Source organism: Chiroxiphia lanceolata, chromosome 2 (assembly GCF_009829145.1).
Source record: "Chiroxiphia lanceolata isolate bChiLan1 chromosome 2, bChiLan1.pri, whole genome shotgun sequence".
Classification (NCBI taxonomy): Eukaryota; Metazoa; Chordata; class Aves; order Passeriformes; family Pipridae; genus Chiroxiphia; species Chiroxiphia lanceolata.
The window spans coordinates 99,317,816-99,343,898 of NC_045638.1; the positions used below are offsets into that span (position 1 = coordinate 99,317,816).

The 26,083-nt window shown below is 39.4% G+C and overlaps 1 protein-coding gene across 1 annotated transcript; it reads left to right on the forward strand.

Annotated features, from left to right (window-relative positions):
• Positions 1–2,780: 2,780 nt before the first annotated feature.
• ADGRG7 (adhesion G protein-coupled receptor G7) lies at positions 2,781–25,783 on the forward strand. The gene is given in 21 exon segments (XM_032679282.1): positions 2,781–2,886; positions 4,820–4,956; positions 5,534–5,623; positions 7,745–7,876; positions 7,879–7,927; positions 8,728–8,837; positions 9,765–9,900; positions 11,173–11,323; positions 11,837–11,929; positions 12,233–12,351; positions 12,430–12,543; positions 14,276–14,436; positions 15,921–16,070; positions 17,304–17,416; positions 18,573–18,619; positions 18,622–18,758; positions 18,760–18,937; positions 20,496–20,577; positions 21,554–21,715; positions 22,715–22,871; positions 25,760–25,783. Coding segments are annotated over 21 exon segments (2,448 nt in total).
• The last annotated feature ends 300 nt before the right edge of the window (positions 25,784–26,083 follow it).

The window sequence follows — 26,083 nt, forward strand, 5'->3', positions numbered from 1 at the left end:
ACTCAAGAGTGGTTTTATCTCCCTGCAGCTGCATCATATATACACATTTGCAAGTATTAAGGTTTCCCTTCAGTTTGGTTATTCTATCATGTAAACATGGTTTAATATTTTCATACATAAAAGTGTACTATCTTTCAAAATGTTTTTATTGATTCATTTTGGTTTTGCCATCTGATTTCTTATGCCATTTTCCTGCCTAATTTTTATATAAAACATTAATGCAAAGTTAGAAGTTCACAATCTTTTTTACTCACAATCCTCCTTTAACTTTCCAGTTAACAAATTGTCTTCCATTTGCAAACCTGGGCTTGCAAACAAAGGTTTTGGACTTACAATATTTCATATATCTAAACACAACATGCTGGTCAAAGACATCTGTGATGACAGCTATGAAAAGGAAAGAAGAAGGGATGTTGTTTTCATTGAACAGAAACAGCAATGTCAATAACCATGAGAATTAATTCCTATTTCTTTCCTATTTTGTCATTTAAAAATATCTGCAATCATCTAGCAGCATGTCTATTAGCAAACGACTCAGACCTGTGATTCAGAAGCTGGATATGCTTTTAATATATTGCAAACCTCAGACTTAGCTTAGATAAGCTTATGGATGTAACCTAACTTAGTGTCACTGAACTACTCTGTGACTCAGTTCCCCCATCTGCGAGATCCAAATTACACTTTGGTTCTGCTTTGTCTGTACTAGTTCTGCTCAGGGATGAGCATCTTCCCATGTGTCTCTTAGATTCAGTTTTACATTCTTGTCCCTTTCAACCATAGAAAAACAAACATTTAACTGTTTATGGCGAGAGGCAGTAAAGCAATTAACACGTGCAAGGGTCCTAAGCATTCTTTGTGAGCAGGACAAGGAGGAGATGTTCTCTTCAGCTGAGCATTGCTGTTTTGCACAGTTTGACAGCAGTGAGATAGCTGGGCCATACAACCATCACTTCGTTGAGTTAAAAGGCTCAAAGGGCCCCTTGATGGCCAGAAGACAGCTGTATCCTCTCACCCTCAGATTTCCACTCATCAGCTGGGTGTCACGGTTCCTGTGCCCTCCTTGTGCCTCTGTGCTGATCCCAGCACTGAAGATATTTTCCCTTCTCTGTTTTCCATGCTCATGAGAATAACATAGAGAAAGGAAAGATCTAGGGCAAGAGCCACGCTCGTAACACAAGGGCTACCACAGAGAGGCAGGCAGACCCACAGCTGGACAGAGCTGTGCCCAGAGGGACAGCAGGCAGCCTTGTCCCACCTGGAAGTTTGTCCCAGTAGTTGCACAGCCTGTCTTCAACTAAAACCTCTGTGAGCAGACACTTAAGACATTTGGCTGTCTGAAGAAGCTTATTAACAATTTTGGAGCTCCCATTTGTAAAAGTAATCTAATTATTTCAGCATTTCCTCAGTCTTTCCTATGTCCTTAGATGCATTCTTCAGTATGGAATGTCTTGATCACTAAACATTAGATGTGTTTTTCTATTTTCTGTATCAGTTTCTTTGAATATGAGCATGAATATTATTATTAATACCTTGCAGATTGCCACCAAGAAATTTAATGCATAACTTATCTTACTTATCTTTACTCTTGATAAGAAGAAAAAACATCATAATAATCTGTAATGTGTTAAAGAAACAGTAGTATGTAGTAGTATTAATAGCAGTATTTGGAGTATCTAGTGTCTAGATCACTGGGCCACATCCCAAGAGACTGAGCCTTTTTTTTTGACTGGATTTCCATACATCTTTGGCATGTCACATCAGCTTTTTGAGCCTTGTTTTTTAAACTGAGATGGAATTGCTTCAGTAATTAAAAAAAGCCAAACAAACCTCCTTTCCTCACTAATGAAAACACCATGTAAAAACAAGGTACTGTCCCTACTCACACATGGGGAATTAATCCACTGATTGCTGATGACAAAAAAGACAGTGTTTATTCCAACTCATTCTTAAAATAACTCTATTTTCTCCTTCACTTGGACTGTGATATCATCTCTTAGCTTTGAATTTGTCAGCAGGATACACACTATTATGCAGAAAAAGATGCTGATTTTGGCAGCTCTGGTGGTATAACTTTTCTTCCCCCTTCACATTTTACTTTTGCCTTTTACCCATTTTTCTTTTGCTTCCCTGCTCTCTTCTGGATGAATCAGAAGACACAGATTTTATTCCCAGGTGTGCCATGCAGATTGTTTTCCCAGTTGTGCCACTGCCTTCTGAGTGACCATACATAGTGCTGGAAGTGCACAGAGGGGATGCAACAAGGCTCTGCACTGCCTGTTCAAATTACACAGTATGGAAATGCCGTATACTGTCCTGAAAGTGTGTGCCAAGTGCCTGACCCGGGGCAGTCCTAATACAGACAGCATTTCCACCTCCTTTCAGCACCAAGAGGAACATTTCTGCAGAGGAGAGACCTTCCCACAGCACCCTCCCTGGGTCCCGTGTGGCCGCCTTGCTGCAGAGCCTGGTGGTTATGGCTGTGCTAGCAAATGAACTGAGGCCAAAAGGGACTAATCCCTGTGTGCTAGCTCCAGAAACAGAGAAACAGTGCCTGGCTCGATTTCATCCTCTGCCAGCCAACACCCCTCCCCAGAGTATATGCAGGCCTGGTCTAAGTCAGTTCCCAGGAGGTAATACACACACATGCCAAAACTTTTTTCCTAGGTGGAATGGAAAAGGTCAAAGTTACATCAGTAGACAAGCAGTTCATGGTTTATCCATCACAAGATTATGAATGTATAGTACCTTTTCATAGCATAGCACACAGTCTGCTCCACAACATGCCTTCTGTCCACTGGGACAGAATGTTTGTTGGAATTACCTGTTGTGTAGTGACTGTGACCCTTTGGGCACTGTGTATTTGGGAGCTCCTCAGGTTTAAAGCAGGTAAGAAACATAATTCTACCCTATTTGAACTCTTTCCTTAAATATTTAAACATAATTGCTGACAAACATTATTATATTCATGTTGCATGCTTCTCAGGTGCAAACATTTTTCTTCTTACACTGATATTTAATGAGGTACCCCAAATTCTGTATGCTGTTGTAAAACAGAACAGGATGACAAGCAATCTCAGGAGTGTTTTCCTTGTAATATCTGTACACTGATCATGAATCCTCTGATATAACTTTGAGAAATGTCTTGAAATTTTCTCACTCTTCTGGTAGAAATTTGATTTATTTTTAAAAAGACAAAAATAAACTTCTATCTAGCCTAGTAATTGCATTTTAAAGTGGAAATATTTCACTTTGCATATGCTTATATGTTTACATGCATATAAGCAAGACATGCTGTACAGCACCTGTTCATGTTTTCATTGTGACTTGCATTACAGAAAAGTTTATTGAAAGAATATCAGAGATTTGCATATTCTATACCTGAAAATCAGGTCAATGCACCCTTGTAAAACACTTCCATGTACAAAATTGGAGCAGAAAGCTGGTCAGTGTTTCCTCTTAGCAAAATACTCACTCTATTTCTGCGACATAAAATTTTGCATGGACCTATATTCAAAATTCATAGAAAGAATCCAATACTCCTGGCTGCTTGTCCAGCAGAGAGTCAGATATGATTTGAGACCAAGAAACCTAAAGAAAAGTTTATATGAAGCTATATTAGGTTATATTTACTTCAAGAGATTTATCAGATGTCCCCAAGAAGGGACACAAAAGTAAACAGCGATTATTTGACATACGTCATTAATAATCTACCTTTGCTAATATAAGTATATGCTCAGAGCTTTGTTTGACTTGATGGAGCTAAACACAGACAAGATGGGAGTTAACTGTCAGTGCAGAGTGGGGATACCTCTGCTTATGCTTAACATCTACACAACTGCAAGCAAACGAGCTGCTAGGGAATGGATTTAAACTGCAGCTACTTCAGAGCTGGAGAACACTTCCTTGCCTCTCTGATGCATTGCTTGCTGTACCTAGTGATAGTGTTTCTTTATTCAGACTTTAACCACAAGTATTAGCATCAACAATGAACTCATGGTGACATAGTATTATGCAAGAATTGTTTAGTTTCCGTTTAGAAATATATATGGTCAAAAATCAATGGGATTCTTGAGATGAATAACGTCCACAAAATTTAAAAGACAAAGGCAAAGAAGATGTTCTCTGAATCTTAAAATAAAGCCAGGAGAACCCTGTGATTTTAAGCTAATGCCACAATTAGTGGAGCCTGATGAGTTTTACTGTGTGTGTAGTAGATGTGACTGCATTAGTCAACTCAGGAATTTATGTTCAGGAAGGACACAGATTTCTCTCTGAAAAAAAAAGGCTACATGAGACCTTGAATAGTAGGCTAAGAAAAGTTACCAGGAAGCACTAAATTGAGGCACAGCTTCAACTAGGATTAACAGATCCTACGAATGTCACCTTGTTACAGAGGACCTCTTTTGGGGAAGGCAAAGATAAGGCTGATGCCTTTTGCTGTCGCCTGTCCTTTGCTGCACGGGCCTCATAGCAGCTGTGTCTGCACCTCCAGGGGTAAACACAGGGCTTTTTACCCCACATCTACCTGCTTTTCTGTTCTGCTTCTTTCACAGAAGTGTCAGCCCTGTCTTCCTTTTCACCTTTCCCTTTCCTTACACTCCTTTGAAGCCCATGACTAACAGTGCCAAAGCCAGACCCCTGCCCCCAGCCCCCAGCTGTGGAAGCACTGCCACCACTGCTCCCACCTGAGGCTGCCCCAGCCATCTGCTGCTGCTCCTCAGCAGGCAGCCCAGGGCTCAGGTGTTTTCAGGGCAGCCTTCCTGGTTTTGGGATCCTCTGTGCCAGATTACCCAGCTGTCTCCCTGGCTGTTTTGGGTAGGTGCTCACCGAGCAAGACAGAGGCTTGGAGCTGTGCTGCAGCTTCCCCTGTATCCTGTGGGTTCCCAGGCTCCCAATCCAAAGCAGTGTCAGTCCTATGCCATATGGCCCCATGTGCCATGTGCCTGTGCCTGGCAAGTGAGACAGTGCTGCTGAGCAGTGGGGCAACACTGCCCAACCAGGCACCAGCTCCCACAGAGACAGATGTTCTCCACAGCTGCTTAGTTGAGTGACCCAGATCTCAATTGCTGGAGGAGTTTTCTGTAAGATTTCCAGTGGAGAGCCAATGTGTTTTGAAAAGCTGATTGCTAATACGGACATTACCTAACAACATTTAGATGTTATTCCACTATCATCACATGCATCTGGCTGCAATGTAGCTGAGACAGCCTGAAACACAATTGCTACATAGCAACAACATGAGCAAAAGCTGAACAATGTGTGCCAAGGACAGAATTACCACCACCACATGGCACACTCCCTATAGTTTGCAATAATCTTCCAGTTCTACGAATGCCATTAAAGAGTAGGAAGTTAGGCAACCTTTTTACTTCAGTGAGAACATTAGAAATATACAATGGCACATGTTCCTGGCAGCGCTATTTACTTTTGAGTTTTCTGGCTTTACTCAGCTTGTCAGCATCTCCAAACACAGGCATTAAAATGTCAGATCAAATGGCAGTGCTCAACTCCAGTTTTCTGCATTATTTCCAAGGCATACACTGCAGCCAGGGCACAAGTGGGCAATATCCACTGTGAACATTATCGGAAGGGACTCCAACTCCATCCTTCACTTAGAGACCAGGTAAGATTGACTGTGAGTCTCTGGAGATACCCCAGATGTTGGATCCATCTTTCAGAGCCTGAGGTCCACCAATCCCTTCCCCACCGAAATTTCTACTGCAGAATACCCCCTAACCATTCAAGATTTCCAGTCTCTTTTAAAAGGTCTTAACATTTTCAGAGCTTGATGAACACAACAAACACCACAATATATTCAGAAATTTCTAAGATTTGCCATTTCCCTGATATTGCTTAGACTGTGCTTTTTTGTTTCCTGAAGCTGCAGCAGCGTGTGCAATGCCTACTTTGAACAAAACTTACTATTTCTGCCAAAAGACGGAATAAAAATCATCATACATTCTGGTGGGTGGATAGAGGCTATGGCTGAGACTGGGGCATGGCTGGAGTTTCGACAGAAAAGAACTTGAGAAACCTGAAGATCACTCCAGCAGAAAACTCACAGTGTTCAACAAGAATAAGTGCTGATCTCTGTGTATTGGACTGTGCATTGGTACAGACCAGGAACTTGCTGGCTGAGGAGCAGGCCTGCTGGAAGCTACCTGGGAGTGATGATGGATGCCAAGTTCAGTACGAGCCAAGAGCACGTGGTTCATTGCAAGGCAGAAGAGCAGCTATGTTATGTGGAGGCAGACAGGTTGATGGACAGTATTACTCTCCCCTTCCTGGCACTGGTGAGGCATCACTGGGAAATGGGTGTTTCGTTTTGCCACCTGTAACACAGATTAACCAGACATAGGGAAGCTGGAGAGGGTCCAACAGGACGTGCTGAGGACAGTGAGGGGCCTCAGACAGGTGGCATGAAGGGAGCACTTGAGAGACTGGGCTTGTTCACTGTGCTGAAGAGGAGGCTGAGGGCAGAGCTAAAAGCAATCTTCAGCTGAATGGGAGTTGCCAAGACCAATCCTTCTTGGTAACACCAGAAGGAAAGCAAGAGGCAACAGTCATAAACTACATTTTGGGATGGCTGAGATTGAGTATGAAGAGAAATGTTTCGGTTTAAAAAGGTAGCGTGTCACTGCAACATGTCACTGCAACATTGCAACATGAGGATGTGAAGCCTCTGTTTGGCCTAGATATCCTCCAGAAGTTCCTTCCACCCAAATTTTTGACACCTTGTCCTGCTAACCACCTTCTGGCAAGCAAGGGTCAGATCTGGTGCTATAAGGCAGACCTCATCTTTGCAGTGTCATGCATCCTTATTGTTCATAATAATTTCTGTAGAAGGAAAGTATCATTGTATTACAGGGAAACTGAGACCCTACAGAAAATAATATAGAAAGTTATTTGAGTTAGCAAAAAAGCCTGTGCCAGAATATGGAGAACACTCCAGGTGTTTTAAGCCCCCCTCAGGACCCTGGCCATAAATATGCTTCTTTGAGTCAGTCCTGCTAATGGGACACAGTCAGCTGAAATATGGTCTGAATCAGCAAAAATTAGTGAAACCAAGATGTTGCAAGTTGTAAGATGAAGCAAAAATTTTCTGCCTGTGTGCTGCAATATTTTCTCCAAGTGTTTGTAGTTTTAAATTTGTGCTCCGTTACAGCAGCATGGTATGACTTGAGATTGTAATAGGCTGCTGTACTGGGGCAGGCTGTGGGTCCGACTGAGCACATCATCCTGCCTTTAAATGTAGCCAGTACTGTGTGCTTAGACAAGGTGTAGGGTTTGGGGTGGTCATTCTGTCCCATTCCAGCAGCCAGCAGGACAGCAAGTTCCTGAACCAGAAGCTTAACTGGCCCATCATGGTTCAGAGTCACCAGACAACTGTTCCCCATCAATTGTCCAAGCCCCATTTGAAGCAAACGTGTATCTTTGCCACCTGCTGTGTTCTGTGGCAGTAGGTTACCAAATTTGGTTTCTGCCTGGGTATCAAGACACTGAAAGTGAAGCTTTATAATATTTTACAAATTTTTGAGTACCAAAGCAGTGAAAATAGGAGAGATGGAAAAGAGGATGGGCTTTTAAGATTTCACTGACTTCATAAATATCACTTGTGGTAGCTTAGCAGCTTGGGTTTAGACAGGATTTACCCAACTGCTTTTATTTAATTTAGGGCAAAAGATTCAATGAGCTTCTATTGTCTCAACACTCCCTAATTTTTGAAAACTGATCCTTGTGCTAGAAATATTTCATCTGGATATATGTTATTTTTTCTTTCTGTGCATTAAATTTTTGTGACAACAGTACCAGTGCCGTGAACGTTTCTGAAAACAATATAAAACCCCTTACTTTTGAACGGATCGTAGTGGGTAGTTTATTTATTTTATTCTTTCCAAAGAAAAATGTGAACCCGATGCTGTGAATGGTAAGCATTTCTTTCCTTTTGCTTCTAGTTCCTAAAAGTGAATGTAAAGGTTGTGAAAAATGTTGGATTATTAGACAAGATGCAAAGTCTGTGTTTCAAGCCAGAATTGCATAGTTTAGGCAGCAGGAACACAAGCTTTTCCACATAGCTTTCTATCCCAAATGCAGAGAATTTAAGGTACACAGGCTGAGTCAGATCCATGCCTGTCTGAGGCTGGGCTGAGGGTCAGTTAGTATCTGCTCCTGATAGAGCAGATAGAGCCTTTTGATAGAAAAACAACGTGTTTGTATCCTACTATTTAGCATTAGGATTCAGGATGCTTTACATCAACTGTGGTTCCATGAACTGTCTCAGCTTTCACAGACCTTGTAGAGGAGTAAGTGTTACATGGCTGTTCCATGTGCCCTTTGCATTTCTTTCATAACATATAAATTATGCTTTTCAAGACATGTTAAAATCTCTTTCTGATATTTCAGTGCTGATGCTGGTGTCTCCCATTTAAAAGGTGTTTCTGCAACTCTAGCATAACTAAACCTGTCTGATTTCAACATAAAGAACGTCAGCCACTCTGACAAGATTGTGTATATGAATGTAAAACACATATTCTAAAGAGAACAACAACTAGTTAAATAATTGGTGGTCACTTGTAACATTGAGAGACAAATTTTCACAAGCAAGTAGAAAATAACACTGGACAGGGTGTCACACCCACAGTACAGTTTTAATTCCCAACGAGGTCATGTGCATGTGTGAGTGCTTCTGTACTAAATGTGTTTCTTCCCGCCTTTACAAAATTACAGGTAATGCTTCAATAGCAATCCAGATGTGCTCCAGAGAAGGGGAAAATCCTACTTTAAAGCCTCACCAAATTCTGAATTGTAATGAAAATCTGGACTCCTTAGTATCACAGGTAATATTAGATTACTATTTAAAGAGTGTCTGAGATTCTGCATCATCCCAGGGGACAAAAAAGAGAGGGGATAGGAAATTGAGGCAAGAAATAGATATGTTATGTTTCTTAAGACTTAGCAGAAAGCAAAATAATTGACCAAAGCCTTTTTCAGTGGCATTCTTGGCATGCATCTGCTTTGCAAATGGCCTGCATTTCCAATGGTGATTATTTTATTTTGCTTGGGTTTGTCTGAACACAGCATCCCATTCCATATTTTTTAACTGGCCTGCAATTTCCTCAGTTAGGTTCCCAATTCATAGCAATTGCCTCTGAATGGAGGCGATGCTGACTCAGGATGCGAAATCTGTAAGAACGTGCAAGGGATTTGGAGGAGACTGGCATGAGAGTGATACTGACACCAACACGTTCAGATGGATTAAGAGTGAAGCCTTTCCATTCAGCTCTATGATCAGCTGAACATGGATAGAACATTTCTGTCCTTCAAGAATTCAAATTTAAACTCTCTTGTATGAATGCCTTACATAAAATCCATAAATCCATAAGCCCCTAAGCCTTGTTCAAAGATTTAGCTCTGCTACATCTGCAAAACACAGAGAGCTGAACATGACTAAGCACATTACAGTGACTGCTTCTCTTCTTCTGCTTTTGTGTTTCATTTCCTTATCACTAGTCCCAATTGGAAAAAAAAAATACCCCCTTCCCCCTCAGCTACAATCCCTTTAAGTAAAAGAAGTCCCTTTCTTTGTGTATTTTTGCTTGACTACTGTACCTTCAACCCAATGCTTCACCTGCTTTGATCCTTTGCTGGGAGACCCTCAAGCTCAATATTACATTTTTTGCAGTACATAGCCTTCTCTAAATGGTTCAAACTAATGTATAATATTAGCAGTAGCTATTTCTAATGCCAGTAAGTTACAACATAAGGTTATTGTTCTGCCATCGGTAATAGGGGGTTTTACTGGGAGCCGTAATGTCGGGCTGCCATCTAGTGAGCTGAGGGCTGCTTGGGGAGCTAGGGAATGGGAGGAGGAGGTGTTCATGCCAGTGACCCAGAGGCAAGGTTTGAAAGGATTGATTCCTTTTAAACAGAAATATTTACTTTGAGTCAAAGGTCATGCTAAAAGTCAGAACAGTGAAAACAGGCGTTCATGATGCACTGTTTGTTTGTGATGCATATTGCAGATGTTTTCAAGTCAAACAATATAATCTGCAGTAACTATAAGTGCAAATTTCCTTCCTACCCATGCAACACATTCACCTTTATTTTCAACCATTCCAAGCTTTACAAACGCATCAAAACTACATGATTGAATTAATCTTGATAGCTTCCCAACATAAACAATTTGAGAAGAATTCAGTTACTGAAGCTATTCAATTAAACTATTTACTGACAGGATTAGGAAACAGATTATTTGACCTGATGATTAGCAGATTTTCTGTCTCTTTAAATCTTATTGTTATCTAGCTATACCTTCATATATCATATAGCTAATGCCTCATCTTTTTTTGTGTTTAGACTCTTGAGATGCTCTAGACATTTACGCTCTACCCATTAAGTGCTAACTAAAACTGGACCTAGCCAGTACTTATAGCAATTCTTATTAATACCTCCAGCATCAGAATATTTTATTTGGGTTTTTTTTCTACATTTATTCCAAGGTGACACTATATATAACATACTGAATTTAGAATAATGTCCTCAGTGCAGGTTACAAACACTGCGTTGAGAGGCATGATTGCTCCAGATGACATTTCTCAAGTTCTTCTGATGGCTTTTCAAAAAAATCCTATTCTGGTTATTTAAGGAATAGTGAAAGGTGTACAGAAGTTCACAGACTCAGAATCTCAATGACCTCAAGACAAAGGAGAGGTCCTGCTGCTGTCTGCAGTTACCTCATGGCAAATTGTGGAGAACAATGGGGCCAGGCTGTTCTTCAAGGTGTGCAGTTTTAGGATGAGTGGCCACAGAGACAAGTGGCAGCATGGGAAATTCCAATTAGGCGAGAGAAAATTTTTCCCCTTGGCACTGGTCAAACAAACACTTTTCTGAGGGAGATTGTGGGTATTCAAAGTGAGCCCCTGAACAGACTCATCTCATCCATCCCTGCTGGGCTAGGGGACCTCCAGGGCTCCCTTCCAACACAAGCTACTCCTTGAATTCATTAAATCATTCTCTAGGGACAATTTGTAAACACCACACACTTGACATGAGCATAAACATTTTAGACCACCAATTACTTGTATGTTTTTATTTTGTGTGAGAATGTTGTAAAAGTGGTGACTCTTGTTCCTTTTCCCATTCTCTTTCTGTTGAATGGCATTTTCCTCACAGGAAATGCAGGCCCCAGCAAGGTTTCAGCTATTGCCAGTAACACTCACATCCTCACCTCCATGCCAGACCAACTGACCACACAAAACTTCACTGCTGCTGCAAACGTCGCAGTGCAGATTATGGAAAAGCTAAATGTTTCAGAAGACCTTCAGGTGAAACTTCTTAGGACTAATATAAGACTTGTGTGGCTCTGTGGCTTACTATTGGGATATCAATTCTGTACCCCCACCAGCAGAAAAGACACCGTCCTTCCTCTCAACTATACCTAACATGACAAACAAATGCATTAATTTTGCTATTTAACAGAGTTATTTAAGTGGTCTCGAGTGCATACTTGTGGAACTGGGTCAGTTCTCAAGGCTGAGTGTAAATTTGTTTCCTATCAGTTGTTTAGATTTGCGTATATTTGAAATTGTAATATGAGCATCATTTGATGTTTAAGCTAATAATTTAATCCTAACTATCTAAATTAATAAAAGTGTGGCATTTATGAATCCATTGGCACAAAGCTTGTGTTCTCTTAAATGGCTTCCTGTACTTTTTTACTCTACTGTGTGTACTTTCAAGCAATGCTTGTTAAGTTTCTTACCTTGCCTACCATGTAGCACATGGGGTGATTTATTTCAATTGCATTTGAATATTGCCTTTTTTTCTGCTCGTCTCTGGCATCTGTGGCAGTAATGGCTACGGTGAGTCAACTCTTGGATGCCAATGAAAGAGAAATCATCCACAATAATCTTGTCAATGTTACATCAAGGTAACTTTAGCTCTTGCCATTTCCTTTAGATGTAGTAGACTGCATTTCCCCTTCTGTTTCAGGATGAAAGTGGTTTATGAACAAGACAAAATATTTGTAGCATTCAACTCCAGTATGCAATTTCCAATTTACACCAATATAAACATTGCTGGATTCTTCTGCTTTGGAGAAAGCATGGGGATAGGAAATGAGGAGCACTTCCTGCTGGAGAACCAAATCAGGGAGGAAGCTCGGAAACTGAACATGGAGCTGTACATTAACAAAAAATGGTAGCTTTTATCCCACTCATTTTTTTTTATGCAGCCTCACAAAAACAGTGGAGGAATTTTCTTTGACTGGCAACATCTCACAACCCAATGTTGCAATCCAGTTTGCTCCACTGAAATTAAGCTCCTCTATGATTCCGTTTTTGGCACAGAGAAGTAAGTCCTTTGTTGGATTTACCTGGACACAGCAGTTTGAAACATAAATCCTAATGCATATACTGCTGATTGTTGCAGATACAGCACTGGGAAAGTGCCAGTCAACAAAACTAGAAATACAGGAAAATGTTCCTGGGCTTCTTTGTGACCTCAGTAATGAAGTTCAGATACTGTCCAACATTTTAAGTAACAGTAAATTCTTTCTCCTTTTGAAAATTGTACCTGGGAAATTTTTGAATGAATATTCACTAAAAATCTCCTTTGGGGAAAAATCCCTCAGCCAATATAAGCAATTACAAGTTGGTTTTGATGCTTGCTGATGCCATATGGTGGTACAAGAAATGCACATGTCAAATGAGCTGGATAATTTTATTTATAGATGAATGCATACGTACGCATAATGGCCTGAATGCTTTCAGTGTTTGGGACTTTTTCATTTGTTTTGTTTTCTAAAATTGAGAGTGTAATGAATCTTTGACCATACCTCTACAAACATCAAGAACTACTACCCACTTACTTTGCCTGAAATCAGAAGACATCAACCATTTCAACTAAAATTACTACTACCGTCAGGTGTCAGCCAGGACATACACATCCTGATACCTGCAAATTGGATTAGCCATTAATGGCACAGGCACTTGGGATATTTCCAGATGTCCACTACTTACTATTTGCAGGGCTCAGAGGATAAACTGGTGTTGACCAAGAAAGAAAAAAAAAGGTTTATTTCCTCTGCTTCATTTGCTTCAGAAGCTGGGGGGTGTGGGGCAGCTGAGCTTCAAACATGCATTACTATGACATCACAGGAGTTTCAGATTGGGCACCTGAAACCAGCAGACTTGTCCTCAGTCTCTCAGTGTAATGTCAGCAACACTGAGACATCACAGCACAAGAGTATAATGAAGGCAAAGTTAATGGAGCACTTAGACATCCCAATGCTGAATATCATTTGAATACAAGCCTGCAGGGAAATTAATAATTCAGTCCTCTCACCAGGGTTAGAAAAGACTTGAAGAGATAAATCAGGTAGCCTCACACTCCCAGCATCGACAATAAAAAAATCACTGAATAGCTCATTATCTGGTCACTGTACATTCTGTTCACTGTTTCAGACAACAATCCTGTGGAAAAACATTGTGATCATGTAATTAAAGCCTTTATCATAATACCAGTATATCATAACACTTCCCTCAAGACAGCTAAATTGAAAGCACAGCTTGTCTTAAAACCTCCCCAACAGATTCCTTCAATATTAAGTGCATCTTTTTGTCGATATAAAGCTACATTAGTCTCACTTGATGATCAGATCAGAGAGAGATCAAATCAGTCTCTCTTGATCTTAATTCAAGTATAAAATCAATAACAAAATCCATTACATAGTCCGGGATTTTTGCTCCCTCATTTAAGCAACAATTAAGACTAGTGATTTAGATCATTTAGATGAACTCCAATTTGCTAGAAGTGTGCAAAAGAAACAGAGTCCAAAAGTTGGATCTGAAGGCAAAAGTCCAGCCAGACTCTAACTTCCTCTAACTTATCCTCTAACTTCCCACTAACTGTAAATGTCCCTGGTGTGACTATTTCTCATTTAGTGTTATTAAAAGCCTTGCCATTTGAAGTGTGTGTATATATTGGGATTTAGGATATTATTTTCCTAACTTACCAGTATTTTTCTTCAGAAATGATATTAAGAGAAGGGTTTTCATTATTTTCACACTCCACCTCAGCAAAAATTGAAGATATCTCTTGAGGTTCATGGGAAAGCAGCTCTTCTGTGCTACTCATATGAATTTTAATTAAATATATAAACAAAAATTTCCTGTAAATTCTGAATGTGTGAAACAGCAGAGTGTGGGCTTCTTTGAAAGCACTAGCTTCTCTGATATCTGCTGTCTGTACCTGCTTTTCTCTTTGCCTTGCGAAGGTTCATCAGACAATGGAAGTGTTGGATTTGTCCTGTATCGAAACTACAAACTCATCCAGTCAAGGATTTATCAGAGTTGCAATAGTTTGTCTAAACAAATCATCTCTGGCGACATTGATGGCGAAATAGCGAGCAGTGTTGGAATAGCCTTCGGTCCCAAGGTAAGCCTCTGTACAAAATGCCATGTTCATTTTGAACCAGCCCTACTACGTGTCTTCAGGACTTATGGAAAGATACTCCAGCAGAGGTTTGGTTTTTGGTTTTTTTTTTTGGCACAGTGCCCTGTGGCAATAAGCAATTGACAGAGTTTGTGGGATGTATAGGTGACATAAATGAAGGGTGTTTAGAAAATGTGGCATAGAAAACATTTTTCAACTTCTGTATTTAACAGCTGATATTACCAACTCAGTACTGCTAACCTAGGACATTTGTAAGCAAAATACTATTCCATAAAAAGTTACAGGTATACCAGAGGAGATTTGTGCGAGGGTACATTAGTCTTATATCAAGAATGAAAAAAACCAGGTCCCTGGAGGACAGTTTTTTCCTCCAGAAGACTACCAAAACTTTGGAAAACAAGAAAATTCAACAAAACTGGCATGGCCCAATATATGTACCAATGTGGGGGGTGTTCATCTTTCATAATGTCTTTTAACTCCGGCTTCCAGTTAAAACCATTGTGTGATTTGTTTTGACTTTGTCCACCAGGGACTGTTTCCAGATGTTACTGCTTTCTTGCAGGAAATGCTCTATGTGACTGTCCATTTGCCAAAAAACCCAAATTTTTAGATAATATGTATTCATGTTTGGCGTGGTTTCTCCAGAAAACAGTAGTTGGCCTCTTCTTACAATGTTTAACAAAGCTTTTAAGCTCAAGTGCATCCATATTACAGATCATAATCATCACCATGTGTTAAGTATGGATATATATAGTTACATAGAGCTAAGTACAGATATGTATAAGCACATGGGAAATGTGTCATTTCTAAGGAAATTACTGAAACAAACTTATAATTGATTTTTTCACTCCTATGATTATTCCTTATTTTTAATTGAACTGCCTAATACTGTGAAGAGTTGTGTTCACTTCTTATTTGCACTTCAAGCTGCTTGTTGCTCATTAAAATGCAGTTCTAATTGCAGTATCCTGAAGAAGTATGTTGGCTGAAAGTGACTGCCTGCTGTTTGATGTATGATTGCATGAGTGCCACTGTGATGCAGGAGGGGAGGGGATGGTTCACAGCATTTATCATTGTTTGCTTCCTGTTACAGCGTGGATTCAGCTCCGGTTGGCAGTTGTAATGCTACCGATTTCTGAAAGCTGTTGTTTGACTTAGGCAGAATTCAATTGGCAGTTGTTTAATGCTCAGTCAATGGGAATCTGAATCCGAGTTACTTGAATAATTCACAGAAATGGGTGACTTTATTGGCAATTTTGGCCGAGAAAGGCACATAAAGTAAGCCCAAAATGCAAAATTATGCTGTTATTGATATCTTTCATAAGGTTTACTGGAAACACATGCAACTCTTAGTAGCTGTCAGCTCCCCTTTTAAAATCAAATCATTGTCAGTATACACTCATTGCTAGTGCCTATCTCTTTATGTTTCTGTAGCCACTTTTTCTCCTTGCAATCCCAATCCATAGTACAACACATCTGAACTGCAGCTGCGTGATCATGTCTGTGTCTTTTGGGACTACTCTATCAATGACTGGAGCACTGCCGGCTGTGCAAAAGGAAGAGACCAGTTCCTGAGATGCAGGTGTAATCACACGACTAATTTTGCTGTCCTGATGGTAGTACATCGTAGTTTTTTTAATGGGAAGAGTCTCTTTTGTTTGGTTTTTTTTCATTTGTTTGGTTGTTTTTAACTATAAGACCAGCATGTTGATATATAGGGGGATAGACACGCTGGGTAGAAGGCACAGGAATTTAAGATGTCCCTATGTACTTGCTTCTGACCTGTGGCAGATCTGCAAATTGTGACATGCAAGCTGTGCCCAAGCTGCTGGAGACAAGTGTATTGACAATACACTTGCCAAGTGTATTGGCAAGTCCTGGCTCTGCACCCCTATTGCTGCAGCTGATTGTTAAGTGAGGGTATATCTAAAGTCTAAGGTGGCCCCAGACAAACAGTAGAGTAGCCTGGAATCTGAGCTAGCCGTGGCACTGCCTTGTGCTGGGTAAATAACTCAAAGGATTTAGCATTACCTACTTCCTTTGCTTATATGCTTATAAAAAGCAATTGCTCTGTAAATATTAAGCCTGCTATCATAAAGTTTTATACACTGCTCTCTTGTACTAACAAGACTATTTAGGAATGACTGTCTGTCTCTGACGTTTGTTATCCTTTCAGTATTTATTTCAGCTTTTCTAAACAAAACACACCTCGGAAAAATCAGATATCTGTGGTCACTAACTTCAGCAGGGCCAGGATTTCAGAGTTTCTTTTTACTCTGTCTTCATAAAATAGCACTTCCATATTTGTACTATTTACATGTTTCTGTATTTCCCTTTATCTTATGCATGTCCTTATGGCACAAAGTGACTGCGTTCTAGAGAAGACTGCCATCTGTTTATGCAAATGCAAGAGTATATTCTGTTCCACTGAATACATTTACATTTACTTGCTGCTTTATTGTCAATAGACAAAGACTGGTTTCAATTAATAATTATTTGTAACATCTTACCTTAGACCGAGACGCCAAAATTCAGAATGTTCACCAGTATGAAAAGTTAAAGCTGTTTCTTCCAGTTTGTGTCACCTTGCATTTTTCTATGAATAATTTAATCTGCTATTTTGCTTAATATTTGATTTACACTGTTAAAACTCTTTTTGGCTTTCTTCTAAAGCTTCTCTTTGTTCGAAGTCCAGAATAATTTTGTGTGAGCTGAAAATTTTGGCAGTGGCTAGCAACAGACATAACTTTACTAAACCATTTTTGGTTTTATGTGCAACTAGAAACACAAACTTCAGAAAGAAATGTATGTCTTCTCATCTGACATAACTGATACAATTTGTTTTCTAGGCCTTTCAGATCAAATATAAATACACAAAGCCTTTGGAGTCTATTTCTTATATTGGTCTTGATTTGTCCATGGCTGACCTGATTGCTACCATTTCGTTTCAAATATTCACTAGGTAAGAGGGAAGATGTAAAACTGCAAGTATTTTACACTAAGTTACAATACATTGCTCTGTATGTAGTTTGTGGATACACTTTGAGCTTTTCAGTTCACTATCTCACTCAATACTGTGCTTTAAAAACGTGTAACAGCATTCCACCACCAGGTTGACCTCCCTTGCACCCTTGTATTACAATTTCTAAACAATTATCTTTCTTCTAGCCAGTAACTGCTTGTGCTACTGTTTAATTGTGAGTGACTTAATACAAATACGATTGTGACAAATTTCCTTAATGGATGTGCCTGTGATTAATGGTGTCATGTGATTCCCCTTGGAACAAGGAGCAAAGTCATGCCAACAGAGCTTTAGTTATTAGAGATGAATGCATGTTTCTCATCCTACTTGTACTAATGTAGATTTAAGCAATTCCATCAAGGTCAATGTTTTTAAGACTGTAGGAACTTCCAGACTCTGCCTCTTAAATGCACTTGTTTATAATAATATATATTTATATACATTATATACGGTTATTTAATTATAATCTTAATTATATATAATTATATAATATATAATTATAATGATACATACATTATATAATTATATATATATAATGCCCAGGGAGGTGGTGGAGTCACTGTCCCTGGAGGTGTTCAGGTAAGACTGGATGTGGCACTCAGTGCCATGGTCTAGTTGACGTGGTGATGTTGGGTCACAGGTTGGACTCGATGATGTCAGAGGTCTTTTCCAACCTAATTGATTCTGTGATAAGAAGTTCGGAAGTGGAGGTTTATTACTCTCTTTGCACTTCGGAGAATGTTTGGGAAATATGTGTTTTATGCTACTTCACTTCTTAACACTGAAGAAAAGGATTCCAAAAAGAGCAGAACGGAAAAAGAAAAATGCATCCCAAAATGCTTTTAGACAAGGCCCAGTCCTAAAAGTTGCTGGGTATTCTCTGTTCTAGTTGAAATCAGACAAAACTGATGGATTTGGTAAGTTGGCTGAAAGTAATGATGATACAGTTTTGAAAAAAAAATATTGTTTTGGTTTCTGTCTATGTTAAAGGCTGTACTTTCTAGCTTGCTTTTAGTATAAATAGAAATGAGGAGATATTTTACAATTTTTCTTATTTTGCTCTACTTTTTTCTCCTACACATATTCCTACCAATAGGAAAACTTGAAAGTCATCTGTAACATGGATGTTAGCGAGTCTCTGCTTTTAATGCTCATTTTTAACATCATCTTCATCTCTGGAATTGAAAACCATAATGCCAGGAATCACAGCAGTGATACTACCGGCTACCACCAGCAGTACCCTCCTTATGATAACACCAGTAACACCTTACTCACTTCTGACTGTGGGAGATCCTCCCACAGACTCCTGGTGTACAGCTGTGGCTGTCCTACTGTGCTATTTTTTTTTGGCAACATTTGCGTTGACAGCACTCAATTCTGCACAGTTGTACTTATTGTTGCTTAGAGCCACGAAGCCGCTGCCTGGACATTTCCTTGTAACCATGTCAGTAACTGAATGGGGTAAGATTTAAAGTTGTATATATCGCAACTTTTACGGTACAGAGTGCAGTCAGGGAAAGTTGTAAAGATAGGGGATCAGCAGAGGGCAACTAGAATCAGTGTCTCTCTCTGGTTTAGTGCCATGTGATTTAATAATCTCCTGTTACTGCTCACACTACTGGTATAAACTGAGCTTTTTTTCATTGTCCTGATACAGCACTGAAACCGATAGCTTGGTCACTGGCACAGCAGCACAGGTCTGCTGTGTGCAGGAGAAATTTTCACAGTAATCAAGGCAATCTATTTCTGCCAACTAAGTAAAAATATCTTTCAAATATGGTGATTGCATATATGGACTAAACCCCTTAATTTAGATATCTCTGAGGTTCCTTGTGACTTCAGCCAGAGCCTTGAATACATCCAAAAGCAAGGAGTGACTGTCATTATTTGTTGCCTATTATTTATTAATGACCAAACAACACATTCTAAAGTCAGTACAGCAGTTAGTAGCAACACTGCAAGCTGAAAGGGAACTACTTGGAGAACTGAAGAATGCAGACAGATGCCCACAATGAAAAGTGAAAATCTCAGCTTCCTTCAAGAAACTCTTGTAATACAGTGCACAGAAACACCTGCCTTTTCCATGTTGTGTATTCAGCTCGTGTGGGGTGTTGTTCCTGATGGCTCCCACCAAGCAGTTTTCAACCCTCATTGTTTCATTATTGTGTTTTGCATTTACAGAGGCAATTCCTCTAAAACATTTAGAATTTGGACTATATGTACAAGCTGGAAAATGTCCAGTGAAAGTTGTCTGACTATGTGTCACTGTGCTCCAGGTATATTTGCATGAGAGCACAGCATTAGGTTCTTCACTGTGTCTTGTGACTAGTTAGTTACACATGTCCAAACAGGATGATTCTGACTCACTGCTTTGTGTATTTGCTTTGAGAGCACAGTAAATGCTTGGCAGTCTGGAAGTTCTCTGTTAGGACTGAAGAAGAAACAGACTTTAAGAAGCATGTTTATTACCCAGATAAAAACTTGTCAATGAGGTTCCTTCCCATGAGATGTGCTGCCTAGTGAACAGGCAGGCAGGAGATGAGGAAGACAAGAAGTGAAGCAAAGGCATTGAGGAGGCAAACCTGCATAGCCACGCTTCTTGGAGGGCAAAAGAATCTCTGCATCAATCTGGTATGAAATGTAGTGGTGCTTGGTGCAAAATTTTCTTAAATTAGTTTCTCACTGCTGACGAGAGGGGAGGATTGCACAGCTGTGATAAGGGATTCAGCCACAGCACAGGAAGGAGTTTGCTCTTTCACCACTGGTGGTGTTGCAGGAAACTGTGTTGAAGGTCTTTAACGGTAAAAGTGAGCACGTCATGGACATGAGCTGTCCTCAGAAAAATAGTGCTCACCACCATCAGCCCTGCCTTTTCTCTAGGCTACAGAAAACCCATTTACCTTAGTGCAAGGCAGGTGGAACACAGCTCTTAAAATCTATGGAATTTAGGAGGCAAGACGCTACTTGTGTGGAAGGAATGCAATGAAACAATAAGTTGCTAATCTCTTTCGTTAATTAGGAATCCCTACCATAGTAGTTGCAATAACACTCAGAGTTACTTACAGAGGAGGAAAAGCTTAAATCTACCGACAGGAAAAATTGTAAGTTTACATATTATTACAACACTTGCTATTCCACACCTTTTGGGATGGCTTATTATTAACTCTAGATTTATTGTTGGTATACTACTTTGTATATCTAAGTACCTAAAAGAAATAAAACTATTCACTTAAGACATTCACTATAAGGAAACACATTTTCTCCTTACTAAGGATTTAAGCTATTGGATCTACAACTTCCTTGAATCCTTCTGCAAGATCCCCTGTGACTTTAAATGAAAGCTGTAGACACTCTTAGCCTAACTGAAATTCAAACCCTTCATTTAAGTGTATAACTACTTAAACTTAATCCTCACATTTATTTGAAATCTGGCCAAAATAACTATATCCCCATTTGCCCCGTGTTTTGGTAATTGAGTGCTGGCATACCAAAGCAGGCTATCAGGCTTCCAGTGTACCTTGGTGACAGTGGATGATATAGAAGAAAGGTAGACTTCTTTCAAAAGTGTAAACAAAAACCACCTTCCAGATGGTGGTCATGTTATGCTACTCATTTAGGGAGTGTGGACTTCTAACTTGAGACTATTTGCAAATTACCTTTACAGAGGTAAAGATTATTACAGAATAACCCTCCCCTCCTGAAATTGTCCCTGCTTTGCTTCAGCCTTTGTCCATTAGGTCTCCCCTACTACTCTTTAGCTCTATTATAAAATATACCCTAAAGATAAACCTCTACATGGTGGCCAGATATCTATTTGGATAGTTATATTGAACTTTATTATATTTGTCTATGTAGTTAGTTTGTTATATCATTTTGCATTCCCCAGAGAAAGAGAAGCATGATGGAAAGCCCTCATTTCTCAAGGAATGGCTGCCTTTCAGAGCTCAATTAACAAGACCTAGAAAGCACTAATAGCATCTTCCAGGATGAAAAGTGAAATATTACTTTGTTTTATTTTGGTATCCTGAATAATCTGTCTAACATACCTTTTGAAATTACCTCTCTTTATATTAAAAGTTGCTGGCTTGCAGCACTGGACCAAAATCAGAATTTTAATGTGCTAAAGCCGATGTTGTGGTCATTCCTCTTGCCAGCGACACTCATAACCCTGTTTAACATCTCGATCTTCATCAAGATCAGTACCTCTGTGATATGTAAGAAGGATGAAAATTTGACAAGGTGAGATGGCAAAAGACTCCTCATATCTTTCAGCAAATGTATTCCTCAGCCTCTTATCACCAGCTCAGACTTTCTTGTCGCAAATTCAGATTTTTGACAAAATCTTTTATTTTAAAGAAATGTATACTTTAAGCAGGCAGCAAATGAATTCCATTATTGCAATAGGTCAGACTTTGTTCAAGTGTGTATCAATGAACACATTTCAGGCTTTTGCCCCCGTTTTTTGATTGCAGTGTCACTCGACTTCAATGACAGTAAATCCCAATTTAAATCCACAGAAGTGAGAGCAGAGCTGGGTCCAGCCAAATGAGAATTATGACTTTCCCAGCACAGCTGAACACCAGGCCAGTTCTCTAGCACCTTGAAGAAGATTTACTTGCTCTGTTTTACATCAACACTCCATGTATTGTCACAGGCTGTATGTCACAAACTCCGCAGTGTACACTGTATTATTTAAAAGGGGACTGCTTTAATTTTTATAAGTCCCATGGAACTGATCTGTTCAACAAAACTTAGTACCATTTCTTCTTTCCTTTATGTACAATTTTTGTGATTGGAGCAAATGAAATACCTTATCTTTGAGTCTCTTCAGGCTTGAGAGAAACTGGATATTCAAACTTCACTGGCAGCTTATTCTTATATTGAAAATTATGCACATTTGGATTGAAGTTACAAGCATTATAAAAAACTTATAATATCTAAAATGCTAATTTTCAATGCTTCTTGTTGCCTTGGTAAACCTCTTTTTTTTTTTTGTTAAAGAAAGATACAACCAAGCTGCATACTCCAAGCACAAATTAGTCTGATAAATTTGGTTACATTTATTTTTCTGGATTTCTTCTCTGGATGATACAACAGACAAATATAGGGAAGTGTATGCTCTCAACTCACCTGAATAACATATCTTTGCAATACAGCCCTGAATAAATAGGAAGTTTAAAGCTCAAAGAGATATTAAATAGTATAGAGAAAGATTTAATAACTTGTGTGTGTTTGTAGGAATAAAAAGGATTCACTAATGAAAACTATGATTAGCATTATCTCTACATTTGTAATGCTCAGAATCACCTGGATGATAGGCTACCTTATGTTAATGAGTCATGAAAGAACAAGTCTTGTTTTCAGCTGTCTGTTTTGCATTTTGAATGCTACCCAGGTAAAGAATTTAGCAATTCTGAGACTAATAATTGAGATAAAAAACCAAATCAGATTTATTTGTTCTATAGCTTGGTATAGCAGGGGAACTTGCTGGAAAGCAGTTACAGGGATTCAGAATTTCTGTTCAGAAAGGGATGCTATCCTTCTGGTCTGTCACATATAAAACTCTTCCCACTGTACAAATCAATGTGGGATTTTATTTCAAGGTCAGCACTGAAAAGCCCGTCCTGTCTGAGTGGCTTTTCTTATACCAAATCATATATAAAATAATTTTCAGAAAGAATATCAGGAAAAAATCCTTCTGCATTAATTGTTGGAAAGTAACCAACGGGGAAGTAACCAGAGCTTCATGGCTTGAGACTTTTCAGAATGATGCTGGATAAAAGCCTACAGGAAAGTGCTTGCATCTTCTTTCCCCACACAGCCCTGATGGGTTCTTGGATTTATATTCAAATAAATATGCCCCTCCATATAAGGCATATGAAGTACTTGGAGTAATGGATTCTTCATTACTGCACCACTGGATATTTTCTACAAACCAGCTAATTGGAAATATGTGAAAATCTCCCTATCCCTAAACATTAATTTGTTTGCTGAAACAAATCTCCTGATCTCCTGAAAACCAAGTGCCTGTACACAGTGATGACCAGATCCACAAACTCTCTGTGCAAAAAGTCCTGAGGTGATTATTACTACTGTTGCCTTAAGAGACCGCAGAGAAAAAAAACTCCAGTCCAATTTAGTGTATAAGATAAAATAAAGAGAGTAGGTCCTTAATCTCAGGCCTGAGGCCCAGGGAATACACATGATGTGTGCCTTCAGACACTGGTTCTATGATTTTATAAATAAGGTTCATCCAACCCCAGTTCTGTCCACCTCTGGTTCTGCCCCCTGACACACCCCTTCGGGGTTAACAGGAGAGTACCTGGATGGAAGGAAGCATACCCTGATTTGAGCATTCTCTGCATTCTCATCCCATTCTCTCCTGTGCAAGAAAAAAAGCCTGGGAAATTCAGACAGGCAGTTTTTAGAAACTGTATTTCTTTATTCTGCTCCCTGAACAAATATATTTACATGTTTTGTCATTGCTGGTTTTAATAAAAGAAGAACACCATCTTGAGTTTTAAATAATCTGGTTTAAGAAGTGTGGTCAGATTTACCTCCCACTTTCATGTTTTTTGAAAATGAATGCCATGTATTTTGAAAACTTCCAATCTGCTCCAAAGAGAGTTGTGGGCATGACCAAATGTGATGTCTGAACATTTTGGGCATCATACAGGAGACTTGCTAAATATCTTCATAGAAGTGTTTCATCAGTCCTGAAAAGTTCCCCATTTCTTAGAAATCTGTGCTCTCTCTCTGAGGCAGAAAATAAGTGTTCTCTGGCACTAACAACAGTCACATCAGATACGAGGTTGAAGTTCATCACTACTGCTCCAAAAAAAAGCAGAAAAAGTTATTGAAAGTTATCTAGGAAAGGTAATTCATACTATTTTTTTGGACAGGAAGTTCATGGTTTTTTGGGCATCCTTTTTTATTCCCAAATCAAGTGTCTAAGTGCTTGCTTTTGTCAAGTCCTTCAATCTCATTGAAGAAAGGTATTTTAGAAATTTCTGTGGTTTAGGAAAGATGGTATTTGATTGTATTGTAAAACACAGCTAGGCACTGTGAGGATGGCTCCTTCAATGAAGGATAATGTTTTCTAATAATTGATATTTTTTCCCCCACAAACAAAAATATTCTCTAAAGCACATCCCATTAAATTTTGAACATGGCTCTTTTAAAAACCTAATAAAAATATTTTCTCCATATTATCCTGAAAAACAAGCAAAAAAACACAAGAAGAATTTGAAGTATTGAATTGGAAAAGTATTTCAGATGTTAATAAAATGCTGTTACAGCCTACACTGACCATGTCTTACCTAATATAAAATGTTTTCAGCATAAAAACTCACAGGAAATCACGTGTTTTATGGCTTTTTTTTTTCTCATCCAGAGAATCGTAATTTCAGAAATGGAACGAAGTAAAATAATCTTTTTCAGGTTATATGATTAATTGTTACAGGAACAATAGTTCAGCTTTTATCTACACATGGAATATATATATCTTCATAATGCAGTGAACTTTGGTATTGTTTGTGATGTGTGAGCTTTAAGGATCATGAATTTTTTTCTTAACACTCCGGAAACACTGCTTTGATAAAGAAATGAATTGGAGGAGGAATCATTAGTACAAAGGTATGAAATGTGAGTAGCAGAAAGTATAATGGATTGATAGGTCCAATTTCCCAGATCTTTCCTATATTTTTAATATATTTTTAAAATCAGAGATTTTTTAATTGAAAATGCCAAAATTACACCTAAATATTTTCGAGTAGTTAGCAAAGAAGCTTCCTGAACTGTGCCGCTCCTCCTCATTAAAAAGTTTAGAATTTAAAATGTGTATTGCATTCTTCTTTTTTCACCTCCATTTCAACGTGAATAACAACTGCTAACTGCAAGTTGGGATACTCCTCTAAGCAAATGCAAAGCTCTCAGCAAGGACAAATACTTCAAAAATCAAACAACTCTTGACATTTTTCTTGTCCCAGCAGAAATCACCATTTGGAAGCCTGGCTTTTCAAGACACTGAAGGAAAAGGTGTCTTCTCATCTTTAACTCCGGAAATAACTAACCACAGTCGTGCTTTAGCTAGCTCTGCATAGGCACTTCTGTCACTTGTACAAGCACAGTGCAGCTTCACTGATAAATGAAGAAAGGCAGTAGAAATCTCAGATATCCAAGCAGGTCCAGTTCCAACAGCTCTGGGAGACGCACCTTAGGATTCCATTCCTGCACCTCTGACAGACAAAACTCAGGGCTCAGTTTCATGTTTTCCTCTCTTAGGCGGACAAGCTCCGAATGCAATGAATGTGCGCGTGTGAATAGCAGCGAACGCCTGGAAGTGACTATTCGAGAATGAACAGGCTCCCGTGCGAGGGTGGCGGCGCCTGACAACTACAGGGGAGTTTTATGGCCCGTTGTGCTTTTCAGCACCGCCAGTCCTATGCGGGCCTAAGGCTCGTATTTCGAAATAACCCCTCTGTTGGAGGAAACCCGTACGGGGCGGCGCTGAGGTGGCACCGCGGGAAATGACGGCGGCCGCCATATTGGCCGGGGCGCGCCATGTTGGCCCCAGGTGGGCGGAGCACCGTGCGGCGGGGCGCGCAG